General features: G+C 33.4%; 2 protein-coding genes and 1 pseudogene across 2 annotated transcripts; all 3 read left to right on the top strand.

Annotated features, from left to right (window-relative positions):
• Positions 1-686: 686 nt before the first annotated feature.
• LOC111986339 (protein SRG1) lies at positions 687-4,223 on the top strand. The gene is made up of 4 exons (XM_024017970.2): positions 687-1,115; positions 2,099-2,346; positions 2,441-2,765; positions 3,545-4,223. Exons 1-4 carry the CDS (start codon positions 861-863, stop codon positions 3,809-3,811), a joined length of 1,095 nt encoding a protein of 364 aa, XP_023873738.1. The 5' UTR covers positions 687-860; the 3' UTR covers positions 3,812-4,223.
• A 1,416-nt stretch (positions 4,224-5,639) lies between these two features.
• LOC111986340 (protein SRG1) lies at positions 5,640-8,802 on the top strand. Its single transcript, XM_065778508.1, has 5 exons — positions 5,640-5,655; positions 5,774-6,150; positions 6,903-7,150; positions 7,246-7,570; positions 8,308-8,802. Exons 1-5 carry the CDS (start codon positions 5,640-5,642, stop codon positions 8,572-8,574), a joined length of 1,233 nt encoding a protein of 410 aa, XP_065634580.1. The 3' UTR covers positions 8,575-8,802.
• A 6,451-nt stretch (positions 8,803-15,253) lies between these two features.
• Positions 15,254-16,119, top strand: part of LOC111986341 (protein SRG1-like) — a 2,099-nt pseudogene continuing 1,233 nt past the window's right edge.

Raw genomic sequence — 16,119 nt, 5'->3', positions numbered from 1 at the left:
CAAATCATTTGCAGAATCATGGTCTAAAACTCTACTTTTTAAAAGTAATTTAGTGATGTATTAACAAATTTCAAAGACACCTTAAGCTATGTTTAGTTTGATAGAAATTTATTTTCAGAAAATATTTTCTACTTTTATGGATGTTTGGGGTGACTGAAAATGTTGATCAATTATTTATTTATTTATTTTTCGGTTGATCGTAAAATAAAGGCACTTATGATGGAAATTGATTTACACTTTAATTTTTCATAAATAATTTTTTGCCTCACTCAAAACATATCAACTAAACCTCCACTAATGTTCTTAGTGTCCGATAGCCAACCACAGTTGCCACTGCCAATCCCCGATCACAAATTTTTATCTAAAGGTTTTTTTGTTTCTTAATTTTATTATTATATATGTGCTTGGGTCGGGAGATAGGAAAATGTGAGAAAATAGTAGAAAATATATTTTCCATAGCACTTTCTAGAATGCAACGAAACACAAAAAAATATTTTTTTGTAGTATTTTAAAAAATACAACCAAACACTTAAAATTAATTTATTTTCCAAAATTTATTTTCACTTAAAAATATTTTACAATTAAAAAATATTTAAATATTTTACGGTTAAGAAAATATTTTTCGTCAAAACCAAACACAACCAAAGACATCTTTCTCAAATATTCAATTTGACCTGATAATAAATAAGAATCCATGTCCATGAGACCATTGGTCAGCTAGTTACATGACAGCAGCTCCAAAATTTATATGTTTTGACATGGTGAAATTTTAAGGTACAGCGGAAATTCTCTTTGTTCTCTATCTCATTCCTACTTTCAACTAAGCCTAGAAGAAGTTGCTTCAGCTTTTATCCTTGACTATGGAGTCACAAACAGAAGTTAACTTTGGAAAATCTATCATAGTACCTAGCGTCCAGGAGCTAACCAAGGAACCCATCTTCAACATTCCAGCTAGGTACGTGCGAGATGATCAGGAGGACCCTTTGATTGTCTCTTATGACCCATCACTTCCATCTGTGCCGGTTATCGATCTTGAAAGATTGGATGTTGAAGCTTATATGAATTCTGAATTGGACAGCCTTCACTCTGCTTGTAAAGATTGGGGATTCTTTCAGGTATGGATTGTATATGGGCTTTATATTTGGACTCAGGCCTTGTCCTAAATTTGTTATGACTGTCTGTAATGCTTCTTATATATGTATATTTTCTCCACACACACAAGCAAAACTGACATGGCTAAAAGATGATAATTATTCATTAGCCAAATCAAGGAACTATCTCTATAGTTGTTTCCCTTCCTGGTTTTCGAGTTGGGTCACTCTCTTATATGTAACTTGACACTTCTACATTTTTAAAGTTTCCAAATTGTTACTAGTATTGGTGATCATAAATGCCTTATTATACTGCAGTATGCCAGTGGGTTCTATAGTCTATACCAATCTGATAAGTTGCTTTGAACAACATGCCTCCTATGCCAAGACACATGAACTCTGCAATATAAATTTGATGGTCTGCAATGTTTTATGTGAAGTTAGTTATTCACATCAAGCAAGATGTTTACATTATTTATGGTTGTAAGCAAAATGACCAGTATTTGAGAGAGAATAAAACACTAGGTAGGATGATTCTCACTATACTCCCGCCATAAGATATTATTTCAAGTGAAATTGAGACAATCCATTTCACGGCTGAAATTGTGTTCTTTGGATATAACATCTTCCAAAGTGGCGTGTCATTTAAAATTTTAAATGATGTGACAGTGGATACCCCTTTAGATTTGTAAATTTAATTAGAACCATGAAATGGAGAGGACCTTTTTCCTATTACATTGCCAACAAGTTCCCTGCCTTTATCTGTATCTGGTAGTCCTTGATTTGGTGGTAGTTGTTCTTCCTGTTTTCAGTTTTTACTGCTACTCTTGCACTGCTGAGCAGATGATTTTTGATCTTTGATTGGTTTAAATATGTATAATATTCTGCACCCTATGCTTCTATTTTTATAATATTGAACAGAATCATTGGATTCTAAGGTGTGTACACACACACATATATATATATATATATATTGATATGTTAGCACTTTTATATGGTAAGTGCAGGTTGTGAACCATGGAGTTTGTACTTCATTGCTGGAAGAATTCCGTACACAAATTGATAGTTTCTTCAAACTTCCATATGAAGAAAAGAAGAATCTTTGGCAGGAGCCAAACAATCAAGAGGGCTTTGGGCAGCTCTTTGTGGTGTCAGATGAGCAGAAGCTAGACTGGTCAGACATGTTCTATATAACTACCCTTCCGCATAATATAAGGATGGGTCACCTATTTGACAAGCTTCAGCCAAACCTCAGGTCTCTTTCTCTGTTCACCATTTGGTTTTGGAAACACTTGTTTCAGGTATTACGCATGCACATGATTTCACTTCATCTTCATTTTGTGATGTAGAGAGACCTTGGAAACTTACTCTATAGAAGTGAAGAAGCTGGCCTTGACAATCTTAGGACACATGGCTAAGGCTTTGAAAATGGATGTTGAGGAAATGAGAGAGCTGTTTAGTGATGGAGTTCAGTCAATGAGAATGAATTACTATCCTCAATGCCCTGAACCAGATAAGGCCATTGGGTTCACTCCTCATTCTGATGCTGATGCTTTAACAATTCTCTGCCAGGTCAATGAAACTGAAGGCCTTCAGATCCGTAAAGAGGGGAGATGGATTCTTGTTAAACCTCTTCCAAATGCTTTTGTAGTCAATGTTGGTGATATCATGGAGGTACTAGTATTTTATAATCTTGATATAGTATTAGCTTAACCTCATTTTCAGTCTCCAAAATTTGGGTCCAACTGTCCAAGACTACTTGACTAATCCCTGAAACTTATAAGATTAGGCCACAAATGAGTCATTGAAATTGCATTATAGAAGCAAAAGAATTTGACAAAAGGCTTTCCTTTTCACTGTTCTTCAGCTGTAGAAGCCAAAGAATGTGTCCTGTAAGATTATTTTAATTCAATTTGAGTATTAAGAAAGTTGGAACTCTTCCAGACTAATAATTCTAGACTAATGTGACCAATTTTCATGCATTTACTACCATTCGTATCCATTAATTTATTTGGAAAAAACAAATCTACAGGAAACACAATCATTAACTTCCTTTTTAAGTCATGGCCTAGCTGCTAGAGCTTTTATGAAGATAGAAACTGTCTGCAATGCAATATCTTGGATCAAACTACAGGGGCAAGAGGATTCTATCCCGACAATATGAATCTACATATTGGGTGATTTCTTCCAACTGCCAAGTCCTGGAATCAGTTATACTTGGCAACTGCACCAGACTCCTGTTTTCCAAGATCTAACTTAAGAAACTTTTATTTAGGACTTTTATCAATTAACTCAAACACTGTCAGAACTGAATCAAGTTAGGGAATTAATTGTTTGTTTTATGTTAAAATTAACACTGCGATTCCCAGTGGGACCTTTGTCATCCCCAACAACTTTCAATGCTACATCAAAAAAAAGAAAATTGGTATAAACTTTTCTTGTTTACTCTGCAGATTGTGAGCAATGGCATATATCGGAGCATTGAGCATAGGGCAATAGTAAATTCAACAAAAGAGAGGCTCTCCATTGCTACATTTTATAGTTCCAATTTAGACTCAGAACTGGGTCCTGCACCTAGCCTTATTGGTCCTGGCAACCCAGCAAATTTTTGGCGAGTTCCTTTGGAGAAGTACTTTAAGGAATTCTTTGCTCGAAAACTAAGTGGCAAGTCGTACCTTGACTTCATGAGAATAGAAAATGGGGAGGGCAACACCAGTTGAATGCATTATTTATTAGCAAAATTGTGCAGTACTTGAGTAGCAGAATGGTAAGTTGCAAGAATTTAAGTATCTTTTATCATGAAGGGTGAAATTCAGTGGCTTCATCAATAATTAAGAAAATAAAATGCAGAAACTTCTGTAATATTCTTGTTCTTTATGATCCTGCTTGAAAGACCAGCAAATAAGGGACATTAGAGTTGCAAGGACTTCCATCTTCTTGAAGGTTTATTTGCAATTTGTAAAAGTACATTTAATAAATGTTGAATGTATAATCGAAATTAAGCAAAGAGTCGGGTAGTGGGTGCTGACATGGTGAGACACAAGAATTTAGGTCTCAATGTCATATCTTCTATCATGAAGAGTGAATTTCACTGACTTTATAAATAATCAAGAACATAAAACAACTTCTGTACTATTGTAATTCTTTAGGTTCCTGTTTGATCACGGAATGGATCCCACCAAAAAAAAAAAGCCAACTATATTACTCCCAGGAAAAAAATGCCCTTTATGGCTACCCGCAAACCAAAGATCACTTCCAAGCTCAAGAGGTTCAAATCCACTTTTGAGAGAGAGATCTGAGCCTAAATGTTAGGAGTAGTACATTTGTTATTTAATTTATAATATGATGGTAAAAACAATGGAAGAAAATGGATTTGAACCATGGTTTCCTAATAAAAAATGAGATGGTATACTATGATGTATTTCCTACTAGTATGTCTAGGAGTCTATAAAAGAATGAGGGGAAATGAAAGAAATATATAATTGATATTCACCTTTATTTCATTGAAAGAATGAGTATTTCTGGTTTTTATGAATGGTTAGAAGAGAATAGAATGGAATAATACACTCTCCAGTCAATTTCATTCCTTTCCATTCCATTAAACTCTCAAACAAGAGCATAAATAAAATAGTCTAGAAAATTTCTTTGAATTTATTCCGTTCATTTCCACCCTCCCAACCTCCCAAACAGGCTGAAAGAAAATAGAAATAGACCCACAAAAAAAGACATTCTGGACCAACAGAATGATGTGGCCTGATGATCATGACAATGATTCCAATGTTTCGGCCTAGGGGACTAGGAAACAGGTCCCTGATGTGTCCTGATCATGACAATGAGTCCAACCAATATTTGACATAGGGTCCCCTCCTTAAAACCAGCCAACCCATCTCAGTCCTCTTATAAAGATATGAGTTTCCACTTTGATGTGAAGAGTTTGAGCCCATAATGCTTGGCTGACAGCGCCACATCAATTTTTAAGTGGAATCAAATCCTCTGCAGATATTGCATGGCATACAACTCTACAAAATTTTAGGTAGTTTTTTACTAGAATTTTAGTTTAGTACAGTGGGGGTTCAAGAATTTTTTTTTATGGTGTTTCTTAAGAAGCAATAATAAATTATACAATCTAACAAAAAAAGAAATTCATATATTAACAATAACAATAATAATAAAAAATTTAAATACATAAAGTTTACAATTGTCTTCTTCTAGTTTTCATATTTTGAAATTGTTGTATGATAGTCTCATTATCAATACTATCTCTTTCAATATACACAACTAAACAATCATTTATTTACTAAATGTAGAACAAATTATGGAACAAAATTTAATTTCATTAGCCAAAAAAAAAAAAAAACTGAGAGCGTTCCCAAATTTTTTTAAAGGGTAAACCAGGACCACCCTATGGCGCCGCCCCTGGTTTAGTGCTATTTATTAACAAATTTCTATTAGAAAATGCTTGTAAGACCACGTTTGTCCAATCACCCTGACTTTAAGGTGGCTCCGCCCTTGGTTTAGTGTTATTTATTAACAAATTTCTATTAGAAAATGCTTCTAAGACCACGTTTGTCCAATTTTTAGCTTGATCCGATGTAAGAGGAGTATAATATAACATGTCCCACGATTCAGCAACTGCAGCTCCAAACTATATAAGTTTTGAAGTGAAAATTTTTTGATGTAAGCTGAATTCTCTTTGTTCTCTCTTTCTCTGATCTTAACTTTCAACTATTGGCCAAGAGCAAAGAACGAAAGGACAAAGATTGTTTTTTTTTTTCTTCTCTACCTCAACTTGCTTCAGTATATCCATGGAGTCAACAACAGAATTAACCTTGGAAAATCTATAATAGTGCCTAGTGTCCAGCAGCTGAGCAAGGAGCCAATCATCAACATCCCAGCTAGGTACGTGCGAGATGATCAGGAGGAACCTTTGATTGTCTCTCATGACTCATCACTTCCATCGGTGCCAGTTATCGATCTTGAGAGATTGGATGTTGAAGATTGCATGAATTCTGAATTGGACAGATTTCACTCTGCTTGCAAAGACTGGGGATTCTTCCAGGTACGTATGTATGGTACTATGTTGTCTAATAAATGTTTATATATTGAGTTGGGTCACTCTTTTATCTGTGACATGGTCATGAGACCTATTTATTTTAATGTTCCAAAATATGGTATTCATAAAAGCCTTATTAAACTGCAAAATACTAATTTAAGTTGCTTTGAACATTGAAATGCCTCGTATGCCAAGACACATGAACTCTGCAATTTAGATTGCGTGGGCTGCAATGCTTTTACTTTTATGTGAAATTAGCTATTCACATCAAATAAGACAGTTATAAAATATTTATGGTTGTAAATAGTAATGATCGGAATTTGAGAGAGAGAATAAAACACCAGGTAGATAGGGTCCATACAACCCAGGATGAATCCATTTTGTATTGCCATTTAAAATTTTAAATGACTATACACTTTTAAATTTGTAATATTTAACTAGAACCATGAAATGAAGATAATCTTTTTCCTATTACATTGCCAACGAGTCCCCACCTTTATTTGTATTCAAACGTCCTTGAGTTGTTGATTGTTGTTCTTCCTGTTTTCAATTTTTACTGCAAGCCTCCTGCGCTGCTCAGCAGATATTTTTTGAACTTTTATTGGTTTAATTTTTGGTTTTTTTTTTTCCAAATTTGATGATGTCCTGCACCCTATATATGCTTCCATTTTTATAGCATTAAACCTAATTATTGGATTCTAAGGCAAGCACACATACTTTGAATCATTAGCAATCTAATTCTTCTATTGTAAGTGCAGGTTGTAAACCATGGAGTTAGTACTTCATTGCTGGAAGAAATCCGGACACAGATTGAGAGTTTTTTCAAACTTCCATATGAAGAAAAGAAGAAGCTATGGCAGCAGCCAAACCATCAAGAGGGATTTGGGCAGGTCTTTGTGGTGTCAGATGAGCAGAAGCTAGACTGGTCAGACATGTTCTTTGTAACTACCCAACCACATGATATAAGGAGGGATGACCTATTTGACAAGCTTCCAACAAAGCTCAGGTCTCTTTCTACTTTCTTGGTTTGGTTTTAGAAACACTGGCTTTAGGTATAACACACACACACAATTCCAATTCAAGTTCAAATTTGTGATGCAGAGGGGCCTTGGAAACGTACTCCATAGAAGTGAAGAAGTTGGCCATGACAATCTTAGGTTATATGGCTAAAGCTCTGAAGATGGATGCTGAGGAAATGAGAGAGCTGTTTAATGATGGAGTTCAGACAATGAGAATGAATTACTATCCTTGTTGCCCAGAACCAGATAAGACCATTGGGATTACTCCTCATTCTGATGCTGATGCTCTAACGGTTGTTTTTCAGCTCAATGAATCTGAAGGCCTCCAGATCAGGAAGGAAGGGAGATGGATTCCTGTTAAACCTCTTCCAAATGCTTTTATAGTCAATATTGGTGATATCATAGAGGTACTAGTATATTTTGATCAATAGTATAGCTTAACTTCATTAGGCAACAAAGTTATCAGAATAGCATTGTAGAAACAAAAGAATTTGACAAAGGGCCTTCTTTTTTGCTTTTCTTCAGCTGTAAAAGCCAAAGAATGTATCATGTCATATTACTTTAGGTCAACCTTTTTTTTTTTTTTTTTTTGAGAAATACTTTAGGTCAACTTAAATACTCAGAATGTTTGGAACTTTTCCAGACTAATGCTAGATTAATATAGCCAATTTTCATGCATTTATTACCATTCCACTCGTTTATTAGAAAACAACAACTCTATAGTAAACACAATCATTAACTTCCTTTGTAACTATTATGAAGATAGATAGAAACTGTGAATGCAATGCAATGTCTTCGATCAAACTAAGGGGGCTAATAGAATGTTTATCCCATCAATATGAATCACTTTGTGATATATTCCTGCATATTGGGTGATTTCTACTAGGTCCTGGAATCAGTAGTACTCAGCAAGAGCACCACTAGAATCCTGTTTTGGAAGATATGATAAAAAGAATCTTTCAATTAGGACTTTCATCAATTAACTCAAACGCTGTCTGAATTAAGTCAAGTTTGGAATATAGCTTGTTTTATGTTAAAGTCAACATTGCTATTCCCAATAGGACCTTACTCATCCACCACAACATCAGTTTTTCATCAAATACAAAGTTAACATTGGTATTAAATTTTCTTTTTCACCCTGCAGATTGTGAGCAATGGCATATATCGAAGCATTGAGCATAGGGCAACAGTAAATTCTACAAAAGAGAGGCTCTCCTTTGCTACATTTCATAGTTCCAATCTAGACTCAGAACTTGGTCCTGCACCTAGCCTTATTGACCCTGACAACCCAGCAAATTTTCGAAGAGTTTCTATGGAAAAGTACCGTAAGGAATTTTTTACTCGAAAACTAGATGGCAAGTCATATCTTGACTTCATGAGAATAGAAAATGGGGAGGGCAACACCTGTTGAATGCATCGCCAAATTATGCAATAGTTGAGTAATGGTGAGTTGCAAGAATTTATCTTCAATCATGAATTCATGATTCGTAAAGAGTAAATTCAGTGGCTTCATTAATTAGTATGAAAATAAAATGCAGAAACTTGTGTTATATATTCGTCCGTTATGATCCTGTTTGAAAGACCACCAAAGAGACATTATAGTTGCAACTTGCAAGGACTTCATTTTCTTGAAGGTTTATTTGCTATTTGTAAAAGTACTAACAAATGTTGCATGTGTAAGCGAATTTAAGCAAAGAGTAGAGTGGTGACATGAGAGAATTTAGTCCTCAATTTTTCTCCAAGAAGAAATGCCCCACTCTTTGGCACCCACAAACCAAGAGTCACTCCTTCCCAAGCTGATCTACTGCTTAGAGAGAGAGAGAGAAAATAAATAAATAAAGTACCTAAACATTGATTCTCTTAATAAAAGAGAAGACGCTTGCGATTAAAGCTCTAAGGCTCTTTGTAACGCCCCAAAATCAGAGGCAATAAAAGTCTATTTAATCTAAATAATCCATAAAAATATTAAATAAAAGTAACCAACAACCTAAAATCTTATCACAAAAGTCAGAGCTCTAATTCACCAAAGATAAAACATTCTCAAAATAATTCTCCAGTCCAATATTTAATGCCATAAAAATAATAATAAAATCCTCAGTTCCACAAAATAATTTGTAATTGTTGTCTTCCAAGAATCTATACTTCAATGATCCCTCTAATGTATTTATAAGGGGAAATAAAGGGGGGGGGGTGAAATAACTCAATAAGTGTAATTCACTAACATTAGGGTGTGGGAATAAACCTTTCAAATAAATAATTTTTACAATAATTTCATAACTAGTAACTCATCAATATTTTATCATCAAATATTTCATAAAAAAAAATATCTTTATATTGTGAGCCATCATAATATATATATATATATATATATATAAACAATTTCCTAGACTTTTCTCGTGGTTAACGTTTATGCCCTATTGACAGAGTTGTATTGTCCCCTTTTAGGACTGGAACCCCTTTTTCATTCCCTTTCTTAAAGGTGGCTCCTTTGAAACCTAAAAGTACACTCTCTTAATAAAGAGTTTCATTTTTGGATCCTCAATAGTATACTCCCTTGCTAATGAGTTATCAAATATGCATTGTCCCATTTTTTGGGACCGTCCTTTGCTAAGGACTAGCTACAGTATGATTGTCCCTTGCTAATGAATAAATACAATACTGAGTTTTTAATCACGACTTGCTATAGGTTTTCAAAACATATTCAATATGCTCACAAAAATAATCTATTCATAATTCTCTAAAAATATAAAGATATATTCACACATACAAGTTTAAATAAATTTAGGTTGTCTCACAAGTTTTTCATAAAACGAATAGTCAATATGCATATCAAACATTTATAAAGTACAACTTATGTATAGAATATCAACATATTTCTTTGATATAGAATAGTTTAATAATCAACACTATTTTGAGAAAATCTCCAAAATTAGTAAACACTGCTTACCTCTTATTTGTAAAAATTTGAAACCAACCTCTCTTGAATCACAACAAATCAATAGAATTAGAACCTAGCAACACCAAACATAGGTCCATTAATATACAATTTCTCACTTAAAATCTGTTTTCACACTTAAACAATTTCATCCTAAACAATACTGATATATCCAAAATTCTTCATTTATTCACTTAATTATCCAATTTACTTTTAGCTTTGATCAAATTTTTGGACTTAAAAATATTGCTACCTAATCAGATATTTCCATTAACATAATCATATGTATTCATGAAACTTGAATGATAGATATTTGATTAATCTAAAATATATATATATATATAGTTGAAGCCAATATTATTCTTAATATATCAATCTCATAGCCAGCCCATTATTCCCTTAATACCGCCAAACTTAATGATGGAGCTGGACAAGTTTTGAACATTGGCAAGCCCACGACAATACATGAGATGGAATTGGCTTGAGCATGGTCAGCCAATCCGAAAGAAACAAAACCAGCATGGCCATATGCAGAAACTAGAATTACAAGCTTGTCACTTATATCTTTTCGTTGGCAGAGTAACCATATTTCTTTTTTTTTGCTGAATCAATTCTTTAGTAACCATATTTCTATGGTACTATATTTTATCTATCTAAATTAAAAGCGACAATGTACCCTTCCCCACATATAGCTATTTACATTATTCCCAGTCTAATATAATAACAATATAGGACATCTTTTCCCTTAATGTAAGGATAGGTGGAGATTCATGAAACCAACGTCTCTTCGTTCCATTCCATGACACATGCCTATATGTACTTGCCTAGTCTAAGTATGATAACAATCATAGGAGTCCTTTTTCCATTAATATAGTTATAGAAATCATACTTGTAGTCTCTATTCACAGCCACAGTGAAGGAAAGCAAAGTTCAGTAGTGTCATGCGGTTGAAGCAAAAGGAGGCCTCGTAAATATATACCCGTGTAGCTTAAGAGGTAAAAGATTAGGGTTTTTTTTTTTTTTTTTTGAGCATATTGAGGCCCATATATATATACTTATGTCATCTTATTTGGGCCTCTTTTGCCATAACAATTATCAGATTTAATTATTTTAGGCCCAAAACAATTAAATCCATTTAATTGCGAGCCTCCTTTTTAATTTACGCATAAGAATTAAATTAGTATCAAAATTATGGGGTGTTACACTCTTGGCTAGATTACTAGAGTGATATACATCTAAAATAATGCATTTTTTCAACCAAAAAAAAAAATTTAAAAACACAAAAAAAAAAAAAAAAAATCTTTCATAACTAAGCACTACCCCTTTTGAGTTGCATTTTGATTCAAATATTATACTTTTCATTTTTAACATCAATTTGTATTCTTAATTTACAGTTAAGTATTCAATTGATATTTTTAAATATTTTATCTAAATCATTCATAAATATATTTTGATTTTTTTTATATCAATTTTTAATAAAATGAATGTAGGTGAAACTACACTATTGGTCCCTAAAGTTTACCTTGTGAGCGCATTTGGTCCCTCAAATTTTAAGTGAATACTATTGATTCCTAAAGTTTAAAAAATGAGTGATATTAGTCTTTCAGCTAATTTCTGTTAAAAATATTGCTTATGTGGCTAAAAGAAAAGTGACATGGTATTTATAATTTTACTACAGGCACTTATAAACTAACATGGAAACTTAAGTGTCCAATACCATATAAGCTATTTAATTATAAAGTTGGCATGTAATCTTTAATTGGATTTTATTTAGTCTTATGCCAAAAAAAAAAAAAGGGACAGGATTGGCTTCAGCCCCTCACTCTCTCCTCCACTATTTTCCCTTTCTTTGCTTCACCATTTTCCAATTTTCTAATCAAGTGGCCGTACCACCTCAAAGCTAACAATAATTTACAGGAAACTCTCTTAACAAAAATCCAATTATGAGTTGAAGAGAACTGCCTTTGAGGACACAAAGTCTTTTACATAACTCTCTTTCTAATCTAAATTGATTGGCCATAAATCCTCTCTCATTAACGAGAGTAGTCTAGTGTCAGGAGCAAGAAACCAACAAATATTTTGAGAACAACAAATGTGATAGGCAACAAAGATTCCCACAGTGACTACCATTGGTTCATGGCAGGGAAAGAAAAAGGACCAATTTTTTTTTTCAATTTTTTTGAAGGAAAATAAAACGTGAATATAACACTTCAAACATTTGAAGATTTATAATGAAACAAATTTAAACATTTTTTAATGCTATTTATGAATCCTTTGGAAACAAATCTAAACAAAGAAACATAAAGATCTTTAGGAGATAAGCAGTCGATGGACATTCATGGAGAATGGCGAAGGACAGAGCTTGTGTTGGCTACTATGGTGGCAACGAAGGCCATTTGGAGGAGTCACTACAGTAGAGGAAGAGCGGCAGTTGCAGCCACAATGGTTGGAAGAATTGCAAGAAAGGAAGATGAAGTGCTTAGGTCACAAGAAGATATTGGAGAGTCTAAGATTTTTTTAGCAAAATAAAATATAAAAAAGAAAAAAGAAAAAAATAATGACTTATATGCCATTCATCAGTTTGTAAAAGCACTTGTAATAAACCGTAAAAGATTTACCAGTTGTAAATATTTTTGTAATTTTTTATTAACAATGCTTCATTATTATAAAAAAAAAAAATGAGAACTCATTATTCTATTAACCACGTAAGCAATACTTCAAATTGAAGTTAAACAAAGAACTAGTACCTCTCATTTTTAAAACTTAAGTGACTAAAAACGCTCATAGGATAAGCTTTAGAGACCAATCGTATAGTTTCACCTAATGTAAAGATCATGTGGACAGTGGACCTTAATTGAATCCTAAATGAATTTGTATAAAGGTTATTGCTTAAGAAGAAAATTATTCTCATAGGTTATTGCATAGATCATTGCTTAAGAAGAAAATTATTCTTACTAGCCTATCAATTACAGTTTATATTTTGTAAGTTTTAGTTAGTTTAACTGGTAAAGTGTCTAATAATTGAATAAGAGATCTGAGGTTCAATTCAATCACCGCCTACACCATAAACCGATTGGTGTCTTGGTTTAATGATAAAAAGCTATCATCAGGAACAGACGCCATAGATTAAAATTTTCTCCAACAAAAAAAAAAAATACAGTTTATATTTTGAATAATAATTAAATTTATGTCTAATTATTTATTTCAGTGAAATATCTTTAAATTTATTTTTCTTATAACACTGTTTTTTTATTCTTATCCCCTGTACTAAAATTGGAACCCTACCATTGTATTTGATATACCTATGAAATACATAAAGTTGCGAAGACTTGAATCTTTCGAATGAGATATGACTTGAATCTTTCAAAAGAGTATATCATGGAATGTCCAATGTTGGCAATGAAACCACTCTCTCGCAAGTCACAACATGTGAGCCCAGAAATGTGTGGGGTTATATACTTATAGCAAGTATCTCCTGGGAGGTGCTCCATAAAATAATTTTTGGTTTTAACTAGTTTTCTACTATTTTTTTTTTTAAATGAAAAAAAAAACACACACACACACGCACACATATACTACATACTCAATAAATTTCACAACAATATGAATCATTGGGCTCATGATCACCATGTGTCATGTGATCATGTTAAATGGGAACACATCGATTTGGGCCTATCATTTCACTTTGTCTATTTTTTTTGAAAAATTTTCTTAAGGACTGGTTAGGGTCCAAAGAACTTCAAATTTATTTTTTCATTTTTGAGGATTTGATAGCTGGGGAATGCAAGATTTGAACATAAATATCTTTTTTTTTTTTTTTTTTTTTTTTTTTGTGATTGATAGAACTTTACTCTAGGCTGATCTAAATATATATATATATATATATATGTGTGTGTGTGTGTGTGAAGCTCATTCTTGGAGACTGAAACCTCAGCCCTTTGCCTCACACCCCACAAGCATGTCTCATTTTGAAAACACCAAGAAACTTATTTTTATTTTTTGATTGGCCTAAAAGATATATTATTCAAAATGGCATTTTCCCAAAACATGGATTTGGATGGAATTTTCAATTTTCAACTGCCAATCCAAAGTCTTTTGGCCATATTGGCCAGCAATTGTTTCTTCTATTTAGCCAAGGATTTGAACCTGATCAGTTAACTGAAAGGAAAAAAAAATTATTACTATGCCTTAATAGCGTAAGTACATACCATACATGTTACCAATCATGGTCTGAGAATTATTTGGAAATAATTAAGACAATACATCTAAATGCGGCCTAGTCCTCTCTGGTGGAATAGTATACTATCCTGAGTCCAAATCTTCTGTCTCATCAATTGTGCTCCACTTCATGCTCCACCAATAAAACTTGGACAACTAGCCTGTCTCATTAAATGAGATAACTCTGACTTTAATAAGAGAGGCTAGTTGTCTCATTTAATGAGATATCTCATTTAATGAAAAAGGTTAGTTGTCCAAATTTTATTGGTGGAGCATAAAGTAGAGCACAATTGATGAGATGGAGGATTTAGACTCTACTATCCTACCTATTCTTTTCCTTCCCAATAAACTCTCAAACAAGGACATAAACAAAATTTTCCAGAAAATTTCTTTCAATCGATTTCATTCATTTCATCCCTCCCAAACAAGGCAGAAAGAAAATAGAAATAGATCCACGAAAAAACACATTCTGGACCAAGAGATAACCTCGTTTGGGCCTATGGGTCTAGGAAACAGGTTCCTGATATTGCCCAATCTGGACAATGAATCCAAAGTCCAAACAATATTTGACATGGGATTCACTCCTTAAAACCAACCAACCAACCCATCTCAGGCCTCTTATAATGACATGAGTGCCCACTTTGATAGCCTTCCAAATTCTAGACTCTAAATTCATTATGGGCATAGGTAAGTTATTTGTAGTAAAGAGTTTAGACCCATATTGCTTCCTTTTTACTGATAAGCCTCCAATTTAGCTTTTGCTGACAGCGCCACATCAATTTTTTATGTGGTACCAAGTCCTTTGCGGATTGTATGGTATACAACTTTACAGTTTTATTTTATTTTTTTTAGTGCTATATATCAACAAATTTCTATTAGATACTAGAAAATTCTTGTAAGACCACGTTTGTGCAAATTGTAGCTTGATCCAACCTAGGAGTAATACAATATAATGTGTCCCACAAAGTCAGCAAATGACACCAGCTCCAACCTTTTACAAATTTTTGAAATGAAGAAATTTTGAGTTGAGCTGAATTCTCTTTTGTTCTCTCTTTCTCTGATCTTTAACTTTCAACTATTGGACAAAATCCTAGAACAGCATGTCCATGGAGTCAAAAACAGAAGTAATTCCTGGAAAGTCTATAATAGTGCCTAGTGTCCAGGAGCTGTGCAAGGAGCCCATCATCAACATCCCAGCCAAGTGCGTTCGAGATGATCAGGAGGACCCTTTGATTGGCTCTTATGACCCATCACTTCCATCGGTGCCAGTTATTGATGTTGAGAGATTAGATGTTGATGACTACATGAATTCTGAATTGGATAGACTCCACTCTGCTTGCAAAGACTGGGGATTCTTCCAGGTATATACGTATTGATTGCACTATAGCCTTGTCCCAACGATTTTTCATGACTGAAATATGATTTTCATACATTGGCCAAATGAAGAAACTATTTCTTTGATGGTAACATGACATTTTTATATTTTAAATTTTCTAAAAAAATTATGGTGTGAATACTCATAAAAGCCATATTAAACTGCTGTATAATAATCTAAGTTGCTTTGAACATTGAAATGCCTCCTATGCCAAGACACATGAACTCTGCAATTTAGATTGGGTGGGCTGCAATGTTTTTACTTTTATGTAAAGTTAGTTACTCACATCAAAGAAGGTAGTTACAATATTTATGGTTGTAAATAGAAATGATCGGAATTTGAGAGAGAGAATAAAGCACCAGGTAGGATTAGATAGGATCCATACAACCCAGGATGAAATCCATTTTCAGTTTGTTAGGTTTTATGGT

The sequence above is a fragment of the Quercus suber genome, unplaced genomic scaffold (genome assembly GCF_002906115.3).
Source record: "Quercus suber isolate HL8 unplaced genomic scaffold, Cork oak 2.0 scaffold_184, whole genome shotgun sequence".
NCBI lineage: Eukaryota > Viridiplantae > Streptophyta > Magnoliopsida > Fagales > Fagaceae > Quercus > Quercus suber.
Note: the sequence above shows the minus strand (reverse complement) of the source record. Positions and strands in the feature narration are given on the sequence as shown.

Bases quoted from the DNA above. Each gene is read 5' to 3' on its own strand.
- LOC111986339 (XM_024017970.2), top strand. From the start codon at position 861: ATGGAGTCACAAACAGAAGTTAACTTTGGAAAATCTATCATAGTACCT. The intron at 1,116-2,098 runs GTATGGATTGTA...TGGTAAGTGCAG, and splicing joins AAGATTGGGGATTCTTTCAG to GTTGTGAACCATGGAGTTTG. The intron at 2,347-2,440 runs GTCTCTTTCTCT...TTTGTGATGTAG, and splicing joins AAGCTTCAGCCAAACCTCAG to AGAGACCTTGGAAACTTACT.
- LOC111986340 (XM_065778508.1), top strand. The intron at 7,151-7,245 runs GTCTCTTTCTAC...TTTGTGATGCAG, and splicing joins AAGCTTCCAACAAAGCTCAG to AGGGGCCTTGGAAACGTACT. The intron at 7,571-8,307 runs GTACTAGTATAT...TTCACCCTGCAG, and splicing joins ATATTGGTGATATCATAGAG to ATTGTGAGCAATGGCATATA.